This window comes from Pantherophis guttatus, chromosome 6 (genome assembly GCF_059756535.1).
Source record: "Pantherophis guttatus breed Tessera chromosome 6, ASM5975653v1, whole genome shotgun sequence".
Taxonomy (NCBI): Eukaryota; Metazoa; Chordata; class Lepidosauria; order Squamata; family Colubridae; genus Pantherophis; species Pantherophis guttatus.
The window spans coordinates 44,718,320-44,728,862 of NC_142068.1; the positions used below are offsets into that span (position 1 = coordinate 44,718,320).

Sequence of the window (10,543 nt, forward strand, 5' to 3'; positions counted from 1 at the left end):
CCGATCCGGGCAGTGAGGTGCCATGGGCGTGGCACAAGGGCTTCCGAATTGCAGGGTAGTCACCGGAGGAAGGTGGCTAAACCTGCGCAAGGGACACGGCTGGCACCGACTTATTCTTTCTGCCTGGGATGGAAGCGGGCCAGACCGGCTCCGCATTTGCGCCTCCTCCATCCTTCCGCGCTATAGCAAGGGCAGATCTCGATATTGCACCTGATTTATTATTGGATCCTTAAACACCTCGCAGTGTGGCTACATCGATACATTTAATACACGGATAGCGGGAGGGGAGTCGAGGGAGGTTTGTATAAGCGAAGCTGCTTTGGCCTCTGTTTCCCCACTGCAGTCCAGGCGCGGAGCCTGGAGACTCCCGGGTTGCCCCTGCCCCTGCCCCGTCCAGAAGCTTCGGGCCAAGTGGGGGCTCTCCCCAGGGGAGTCCCAATAGAGAATCTGTTCTTGTCCATCGCGGCGATCCAGGTTAGCTCCGAGAGCGGACGAAGTGCTCCAGCCCAGCCACATGCAAAGGCCCCCCTCCCACGTCGCCGGAGTCCGCTTCTTCGGGCGTCGCTCCCTTTTCCCCCAAAGGGTCCCAGCGCGGCCCCCGAGTGGCTGCGGAGGACCAGCGACCCTCCGGGCCGCGGAGTTCCAGGAGCAGCGCCGCCTACCAGGCTCGGATGCCCTGAGTGCAGGAGGAGCCGGCGGCCCCCTGGTGCAAGGGCTGAGCTCCGCCGGGGAAGCCGCCCACGTTTACATAGGGCCCCGGCGATGGCTGCACCGAGGGGCCCAGGCTGTTGGCCGCGGGGTAGCTGCAGCTGTAGCCGGCGCCGTAGGCTGCGCCGCTGGAACCGCTGTAGGCGTAATTAGGGAAGCCGTTGTACGCGTAGGAGGCGGCGGGAGCGTTGTAGGGCGCGCTGTAGGCCTGCGAGCCCCCCAGGCACGGCTTGCCGTCCCTCACCAGTACCGGAACGGCCACTCTGCGTGGCGGCGGCGGCGGAGGCGGCGGCGCTGGAGGCTGCTGGGCCGCCCCTGCCGCTGGGCCGCCGAGTTCCAGGGCCTTGTCCTGCCGCTGCCGCTTGCACTTGTAGCGCCGGTTCTGGAACCAGATCTTGACCTGAGTGGAGGTGAGCTTCAGGCTGCTGGCCAAGAGCTCCCGCTCGGGAGCAGAAAGGTAGCGCTGCTGCTGGAAGCGTCTCTCCAGCTCGAATACCTGCGCCTGCGAGAAGAGCACCCGCGGCTTCCTCCGGCTGCGCGCCTTGGGACGCTCCGAGGCCTCCTCCGCGGGCTCTTTGCCTGCAACAAGAGCGAAAGTAGAGAGGAGTAATGGAGCAAGACGCCTAAGGGTGAGGCGGCCGCCTCTGAGCGCGATTGTTGCCCCTAAGCCATTGATTTCGGTGCAGCCAACGCCTGGAGATACACCTAGTAGGAGACCCTTTTCAGACTTCTACACATCTGCACCACTTGATGCCCTTCCCAGGTTTTGGGCACAAGTGTCTGCAATCTCTGCCAACACGATACTGATAATGGAAATAGGGCCATCAGCTGTTCTCTGGAATGAATGAGCATGGAGGGAACCCCCCCACTCTTTGGAAGCCCCCTTTATCTTCTCCTGAGTGGGGCATGGATTTGTCCCCAAGTCTCTCTTGATGCAACCAAAGAAAAGTCAGCACAGTAAGTCCTTAGGATTCCTATAATGATTTGCTGCACAAAGTTTAGTATACCATGAAGTATTCATATCTGACTGAGATCGTGTTTTCCACCCACTTACAAATCACTGTGATTGAATTCACACAATATACCAATTTGAAACAAACTATCTTCTGGGTTAATCTCTATTTTACAGGATTTACACTCAAGTCCCAATGATTACAGACTGAAGATTCCACAAGAGGCAAGAGGACTTTAAAAAAAAAAAATCAGGCAAAAATAAAAATGGAGCAGAGTAGCATTTTGACTTGATGAAACAAGTGCAACACAGCCAACCACTTTTGAATAAAGACCCTAACTAGGTTAGCAATGTTAGGTCTCCAACTACACACAACTTTAGCCTCCTGGCTTGGAAATGTGAGAGCAGCCCTTCGAGAGCTGGAGCTTCCTGCCATTTTCTTTGCCCAGAGTTTGGAGTCAAACTGAGCCTAGATAAATTACTGTCTCTTCCCCATTAAAAGCGACTGGTTGTCTGAAAGAACTGGGAGCTGGAAGAAGGACCTTTGCCCACAAGATAAGAGAAGGACAATTTCAGTATATCCCCCTCCTGCAAATACAACAGCACTCTTCTCTTCCCCATCACCATGTCTAGGCCTGGCAGGCCTGTTCTAAACAGATCAGGAATAAATTGTTTTCCGCACTCCTGAGCAAAGTCTGGCGCCAGATTCTCCCCTCTTTGGGTGCTCTACCCTGAGGGCCTAGGAGAGCCTAAAGCCGCCTCTAAATCTGACCTCCTATGTCTGTGCTAAGGAAGGCTTGGCCTTGGCTCTATCATTTATCTCCCCACTCTTTGGAAAGAGCTGGGTGGGCCTGGGGGAGAGTAGAAATTGCTTTTCTCGTTAGCTTACAGCCCTGTTTTCTAGCAAGCGACTATAATAGGGCTGACTCTCCCGATGAAGGCGACAAGGTTGCATGCCCTGCACAAAGTTAACCAGTGACGGTTCAAATAAACCAATCTTATTTCATAATTAAAAATCATCCCCCTCCCCACACGAGCCTTTTAGGGACACAGCCTGATGCAAGTGGTCTCAGTATTTCGACAAGGGAGATCATAACCTGGAGTGCATCAAAGCACTCAGTCTTTCCTAGCAACAGGCAAGGCAATTTACTCTCCAAAGCAGCCTCCATCACGTCCCCACCATCCCAACAAGACGGGGGTGCTAAAGCCGAGACCACCCGAGGGACCCCTAAAAAGGGGCTGAAAGCGAACATGCAGAGCGAGAAGAAGCACCTGGGGCAAAGCGTGCTGGGAAGATGCGTCCGGCGCTCCGCATCCCGGTCTCCTCCGGGTGACCAAGAAATATTTCCGAGGCTCCAGAGGAGGGCAGGGCAACACGGAGGATTCCGGCTCTGGGCCACTCTTGAGAAGGTCCCCTGAAGGGGCTTGGCCGAAGCCCTGCGCCGGGTTTAGGCGGGTCCTGCTCCTGGCCCCAAAGCCTGCCAGGGTCGGGCCCCCCAGCGCTCCTGTACTCACCGGTTCCCGAGTCCCGCGCCGGCTCTGCCTCCTCTGCCAGGCCTTTGGGCTCGCAGGTGCTCCGCAGCACCGCCTGCACGTAGCTGCCCGGGGAGAAGCCCCCGTCCGCTTGGCTCTTTGCGGAGGCCATGGGGGTGAAGAAAGGCGGCTGCTCCTCGCTCTCTTCCTCCTCCTCGCCGTCGGAGAAGCGGCAGCTCAGCAGGCAGGAGGCGGCGGCGGCGGGGAAAGGCGGCTCGAGGGGCCCCCCGAGACGTTGCTGCTGCTGCTGCTGCTGCTGCTGCTGCTCCAGTTTCAGGATGTCCTTGACGGAGAAGGGGGTGGAAGTGGCGGGGCTGGGGAGCATCCTGGGCAGGGCGGCGGGAGAGAAGGAGACGGCCAGCCCGGCTGGGGCAGAAGGGCCGCGCCCGGGAGCGAAGCCAGGCGAAGTGGCGTCCATGCGAACGCGGCGCCGCCTCTGCCAGTCCCCGCCTCGGCGAGGACCAGCAGCCCGCTCTGGACTCGGGGCCGCCTCTTCGGCCGAGCGGGGCACGTCACGGCGAGGAGGGGCCGGGCCGGGCCCCCATTGGAAGGCGGGGAGGAAACCTGCCCAAAGGTGAACCGGCAGCGGGGAAGAGCCGGGCCGCCAAGGCTTCGGGTCAGAGGTGACCCGGCGGCCGCCTTGAGTCCGAAGGGGCGAGGAGCCTCGTGGGAAGCGTGGCACCACCAAGACCGCCGCCCGGGCACGGTGCACGGGGAGCGCCCAGAGCCGCCTGAAACAAAGAAGGCCCGTTGGCTCCATCTGGCCCAGCCTCCCCGCCGCGCCGCCACTCCCTGCCCGCCCCGAGGGTCGAGTCCGGAGACCTCCCGCCCGTCCCTGGGCAACTGGCTCGGAGTCGCTTGGCTTGGCTTTTCCCCGAGGACTGGAAGGGCCCCGCGGGAGAAAAGGACGGGCAGGGGCGCCGGCAGCCCTGTTGCCCTCCCCGGCTGGGTAAGCGGGAGCTGCCTTGGAGGGTGATCGGACGGCTGCAGGAGCGGGCGGAGGATGGGCAACCCGGCCCTATGGAGAGCCAGGAAGGCTTATTCCGGGAAGAGGAAAGGAAGATTCAACCGAGGAAGGAGGACAGCGGCCATCACCTGTGACACCGCTCGCCTTCCTCGTCGCTTAAAGCAACGCCCTACAGAGAATAATGGCACCTCATGAGCCTCATCCCAAGGACGGTTACGGTAGCCGGCAGCACTATCAATATAGGCACGGTTGTTCAAGGTTGTGGATTGCCTCGCTGGACGGTTTTTTTAGTTTAAAGATCAGAAGGTCATCGCAGAGGTGGCTTTTCACCCTGATCAATTGAATCTCCTGGTTCAGAAGTAGTGTGCCTGCGGTTAGGTGAATGAGACTAAAAGGGATTGGCAAAGGACAGGAGTTTTCTACTCTGGTTGTAATTGATGGATTATGGAACAGGAATACGATATTTTTATTATTCCTAATAATAATCATATTATTTATAAAATCTATCTGTAGAAAAAAAGTAAGTCATCATAGCTGCTGTAATCTTATGTTCCACAATTAGCTGTGATGATCAGAATTTATTCTGTTGTGTATGCAATATGAATAAAAAGCTCCAAATTTTCCTTTCCTTTCCTTTCCTTATTTCATTTCCCACAGATGGCTGAGGAAGGGTGAGTCTGAGAGAGATGGGAGGAAAGTACTCCAACTACGAGGACAGTTCTGAAAGTCACCTTAGTCATTTTCAAGTTAACTTATTAGAATGAGTTAGTGTGGCTATTCAGTGACGTCACTACCATGGATGAAATTCGTGCGAAGTTTCTTAATTTCCCTCTTGTTGGCTTGCTGTTCTCTCCTGGGAATTGTTGCAGTTGCAGAATTCAGGAGCAGAGGGAAGGGAAGGAATGGGAGGCTTTACAGCCTGGTCCGGTGAGTGCTGGGTAAGGAAAATTCTTCCCAGGCTCCGTTTCCTAACTCCCCCCTCCCAGCTCGACCAGCTGGCCCCTTTTTCCACTGCCAAGACTTTCTTTCTTTCTTTCTTTCTTTCTTTCTTTCTTTCTTTCTTTCTTTCTTTCTTTCTTTCTTTCTTTCTTCCTTCCTTCCTTCCTTCCTTCCTCTCTCTCTTTCCTTTCTTTCCTTTCTTTATTTTTCTTTCTCCTTTCCTTCCTTCCTTCCTTCCTTCCCTCCCTCCTTCCTTCCTTCTCTCCTTCTACCTTCTCTTCCTTTCCGTACCCTTCTCTGAGGTGGGGGCGAGCTACAAAAATAAAAACCCACAAGATTCCTGTACCAGTTCTCTGAAAATAAAAGGTGAAGCCGGGTTGTACCTCAGAATTGCCATTGTCAATTTATTTGAGTCTCCTAGGTCCCCAAAGAGGCTACCCAACTTGTGCGAGGTTGACTTGTAGGTGGATCTTGGACGGTATCTAAGACACCCTGTACTTTACTTTGCGGTAGCCATTACTTAAAATGGATCCACAGAGTTTAATAGATTTGATTTCCCCTTGAAATTAACGGTGCTGAGATTTTAAACAAAATGTACAGATAACGACTTTTATAATTAGATGTGGGGGGGCTCAGTAGGGAAAATGACCAGGAAGGGTCTGTTCCCCATCCCGATGGTGTAAGTGAATTCCATTCGATAGGAAATGGATCTAACTGCTCATCATTGATGTTCACAACCATTCTTATGCCCCGCCGGTTATAGCACCTTCTTGGGACTCTGTGCAATATAAAAGTGAGGTTTGGCAGCTCTTCCACTTTGTTAAGAATAATTCCGGTAATTTCACTGAGCAAATGGACTATGCTAATCTAAGGAGGTTAAAAATAAACAGGGGAGCCAAGGGGCATGGAAGGTGCGATGCGGGCTCCAGAGGAAAAGCTAAAGTGGGTCCCCACGGCCTGGCAACGAAACCGTGTCATGCAAACTCGCTAGGCTTAGGCTGCAAACGTCCCGGGCACCCACTGCGCATTTTTTACACTGTTTGTTGTTTGCGATCTGGAATAGAAGTTCTCCCATATCGGAGTAGCTCGGAAAGTCACTGAGCTCCTGATGGAGATCCTGCAACACTTATCAACCTCTCCATGAAAGCCCGGCCAGGCCTGCTTGTCAATTTTTTTTGTTCTTGTAAATGATTTGGTGGGAAAACGGATTTAGGGCCTGGCGATCTGCTCCCGAAGCCCAGCGCCTTAGCGCATTTTCGGAGGGAGATTATCCCATCTGCAAGAGAGCAGTTTTGGAGAGAAGTATTTCCTGCCGACTTTGCTTCGGGGAGCCATCCCAAGCACAACTCAAGCGCCGCAAACAACAGGGCGATTTCCTTTTCAGTAAACACGTCTGGGATCTGGCTGAAAATGTGTTACAGTTGAGAGACCGAAGCCTGTTGAAAAAGATTTACGGAGAAATTAGGTTGCTACGGAAAAAAAATATTTAAAAGGGGGTTTCTGCTGCTTTGGAATGAAACTCTTTTTGTCGCTCTCTTAGTAGGTAGTTGCCAGTTTAGGAATCTGGAAGCAACGCTTCTTTGTGCGAGCTCTTTTAATTTGCTTTTAAACGAAAGGAATACAATGGTAGTAGGTGCATCTCTGTCTGTCTGTCTGTCTGTCTGTCTGTCTCTCTCTCTCTCTCTCTCACACACACACACACACGCAAACTGAGCAGCCTGTCGAGATGGACTCTCATTGAGGAAGCCCCGCAAAACCAAAAATTTAGGACAAGCAGAAAACGACTCAGCACCAGCAATTTGTAAAAAGGCGCGACCAGCTCGGGGCCCAGCAACTGATCCGGCATTGGCAGGTTGACGTAGCTGTTATACAAGGTCGAAGCCGGCAAATTTGGGAAGGTATGATCGCCATATAGGAAGCGCAGCAGTCGCTAAGCGGAACCTGCCTCTGTCCCTAACTTTGGGGCAGTTTTCGGAGTTGCAGCCTCTCGGTTGTTTCACTTGTAACTCTAAGGAAACGTCCCACCAGCGGGAGAAAGAGATGGTTCTCCGAGAACGGAGCTGGCGGCAGTCGGCTACCTCGTAGTCCCGAAAGTTAAAAAATACCAATTTGGGATTTTTCGCTGGGCCGCCAAGAAATGCAATTCTCTGGACTGGAGGCACCACAACGTGAATTTTTTTGGATTAGAGATTTCACCAATCGGCGGCTGGATACACCGCCCTGACCGCGTTCACCCTTCCGAAACCAAAGCGTGACGGTGTTTCTGGAAAGGAAAGGCTGGAACGGTTAACAAGCCGAGCTAGTTGTGGGATCTACCGGTAGTCCGCGAGAGGGTTGGTGCAACCACGCATATTGCATCAAACTGTGCAGTCTCTGAGGTGGCAGCAGATTCAGAAGAGATTCATGAGACAACTGCACGAAAGGCCGCAGAAATCGCGGGCTAGGCGAGGCCCGATCCTTCACTTTCCCGCTCCTCCAGTTACGTAGACTCTGGACAAAACTGCGGTGCATTAAGTCCCCTTCTCGCCAAAACCTGCCTTGAGCCTCTCAATGGAGCAACTGCGAAGCTACTTCCAGCTTCCTAGTTCCAGGAGAAGATAGTCTTTCAGGCAGAAACTCCTTCCTTCCTTCCTTCTTTCCTTCCTTCCTTCCTTCCTTCCTTCCTTCCTTCCTTCCTTCCTCCCTCCCTCCCTCTCTTTCTTTTTCTTTCTTTCTTTCTTTCTTTCTTTCTTTCTTTCTTTCTTTCTTTCTTTCTTTCTTTCTTTCTTTCTTTCTTTCTTTCCTATCACCTCTCCCAGGGTTCTTCTCTAGCTGCTTTGTCTTATTATTTTGAATAAACTAAGACAAACGGAGAAACGTCAAAATATGTCCAAGGTGTCTGAGACTTTTCTCCCCCTCCAGAAACTGAAAAGCTGCTCTTTCTGGTATTTCTAATCTTTAAATTACCAGAAAACTGATGTAAATCTCACCTGAATCGAGGACGTTATCCTTGGTAAGCCTCTTTTTTCACCTTCAACTTTAGGGCTGCGAAATGGGGTTGTTAACCTTGGTCTTTTAGTAAGAAGTGCAAGAAAACAGCGTTTGAAATAAATTGAACATTGCTTGCAATCCTATCCTCATTTAGGATTGCACGCTTTGAAAAACGGTTTGCTGTTTATTATCGCAATTATTTTTCAACTGCGATTGAAATCTTTCTGCCTACTTTCTGTCTACTTTGCCCACCTTGATCGAAACCACCTTTACCTGAAGAAAGTTTGAAACAAAGGAAGCTTGAGCTAGGTGCAAAATGGAGATCCTCCTACATTATTTCCAGAAAGGTTCACTTACGAAAGCAGCCTTAGGATTTAAAGGGGGGGGGATACGTTTTTGTTACGTGTGAACCATTTGGAAAGCCAGAGGAAGATCTCACGCGCGCTTTCTGGATAGGAGAAAAAGATACCAAAAGCATCTTTTAACATCGAAGTGAAAAAGAAGCTTCGTTTAGCCGCCCAGCCGAGCGGAGGACGAATCCCTTCTTCCCATTGATCGGAAAGGCTCTCAAATACACCCGAAAAGGACCCGCTCCCAAGTCCCGCAACAAAGAGAAGCTCTCGAGGTTGAGTCACGAAGCTTTCAAGGCTCCAGCCTCGAGTTCGCTTCTCAGGCGTCCGGCTGAAGCTGTCTCTCTCCGAGCGCCCATTCCCTCATCTCGCCTTGCCTATCCCCCCTGTGCTCCGGAGGGCGAAACCTGCCGCTGCAGTTAATGGTTATTGTCTCGCAGGGCCCATTAGCCTCTTTTGTTGCCCATCCGCCCTCTCGGGTTTTAGCGCTGCCTTGTTGTCGCAGCCGCCCCGCGCAATGTTTAGACAAGGGATTAAGGTAATGGATGGAGCCGGAGCCCTTCGGAACGAGGGGGATGGGAATCGGAGAGCGACCGGAGCAGGAAGCCCCTTCTCCGAGGAAGGAACCCTTCTTGTGGCCTCTAATAGCTCCATGAGCCCGTGGGCCCAGGTGAGACCCCGCAGCCTCCAGGTTTGGCCGCTCAGGTCCCGAACAGACCCAAAGAAACACGAAAACGCCTCCACCTTCATCCAAGCTGGACCCCGGCGATCCGCCCAGGGAGAGGTGCAGACTTTGCGAAAGAAGTTCGAGAGGGGAGCCGATCCTCAGCCGAAAGGGCTGGGCACGCCGATTTCCTCTCGCCTCCCTCATTTTGCTACTCAAGGCGGTGGGTGGGGGAGGGGGTTCCCTCCAAGAAACATAGGTGGAAACCCCGTCCTAAATCTCAGCGGGGTGACCAGTTTAATTTTAGTCAATTGCTCTGTCCGTGAATTGAGTAAGCAAATTGTTTCTATCTGCATAAAGTTCTTTCTTAAAAATGTAATCATTCTAAAGGGGAAAAAAATAGGCCGAATAGATATTATTTTAAAGAAGGATTACCTCGTTATCATGTAGGAATGAATATTTGAAAAACGGCCTAATTGCATTAATATGTGTGTGCCTGTGTATATGTGTATTTATGTATTTATTTATTTATTAGTTCAATTTATATGCCGCCCTCCTCCGAAGACTCAGGGCGGTTTACAATGCACTTATAGCAATAGCCTTCATTCTTTTGTATATACCTGCTTATTAGGGCTTTTGGCCCCCCATAAATTTCTACAAAGTCAGCTTATTGCCCCCACAATCCGGGTCCTCAATTTACCTACCTAGGAAGGATGGAAGACTGAGTCAACCTTGAGCCTGGTGAGATTTGAACTCGCACTAATTGCAGGCAGCTGGCAACTAAGTGCTACTTAACAGCACTTTAGTCCGCTGCACCACCAAGGTATACCAAGGTATATAGATATACATACAGACATACAGACATACAAGAATTCTAGTTTTTTCAGATTGTGGCAACTTCTAATTCTAATCGTAATAAAATCCACTTTGCTAGACACTCTGCTAGGGAGGAATTCCCTGAGGATGGGCTCCAGGACGAATCTCAAAACTCGGAAGACTAAACCTCTTGTCCCGGTGACCGACACATATTAGATTCTGTAAATTAGCAATAGTTTCCTGCCTCTCTACAGCCAGTTATTGACGGGAATCGGGATGTGCTTGAAGGAGCGGAGAAATTACTTGCAGTGCTGTAGATTTCATCCGGAGGAATTCTTTTGAAAAATTCGTAATGCGCTTGCGCAATAATAGCTTTCGCTAAATGGCGCGCTGGCTGTGAAAGGGAAGGAAAGTGCGGGGGAGGGTCGGACCCAACTGCTCACAGCGGTTGTGTCCGCTTTGGGTGCTGGTTGACCCCTTACGTCCTCAAATCCTCGACTTCTACGTCCAAAGATCTGGGTCTCAGACAAAATCGGAGACACCTGCAGGAATGGTACCTTCCCCTTTGTCCACAAATTAATCATTTTTATTTGTCTGAACAAAATGAATCATTTTTAGTTTTCGATGTCAATGGAGATTCTCAG

At 51.8% G+C, this 10,543-nt stretch overlaps 1 protein-coding gene across 2 annotated transcripts; it reads right to left on the reverse strand.

The window, feature by feature from the left end:
* Nucleotides 1–658: 658 nt before the first annotated feature.
* NKX2-3 (NK2 homeobox 3) lies at nt 659–3,611 on the reverse strand. Of its 2 annotated transcripts, none has more exons than XM_087872347.1 (2): nt 3,176–3,611; nt 659–1,287 (listed from the first exon to the last, which is right to left on the reverse strand). In XM_087872347.1, exons 1-2 carry the CDS (start codon nt 3,609–3,611, stop codon nt 659–661), a joined length of 1,065 nt encoding a protein of 354 aa, XP_087728473.1. The 2 variants fall into 2 exon arrangements, with proteins under 2 accessions (XP_087728473.1, XP_034296213.2); XM_034440322.2 differs by having other exon boundaries at nt 3,218–3,518.
* Between the last annotated feature and the right edge of the window lie 6,932 nt (nt 3,612–10,543).

Bases quoted from the DNA above. Each gene is read 5' to 3' on its own strand.
- NKX2-3 (XM_087872347.1), bottom strand. From the start codon at position 3,611: ATGGACGCCACTTCGCCTGGCTTCGCTCCCGGGCGCGGCCCTTCTGCC. The intron at 1,288-3,175 runs GTGAGTACAGGA...CTCTTGTTGCAG, and splicing joins GGCGCGGGACTCGGGAACCG to GCAAAGAGCCCGCGGAGGAG.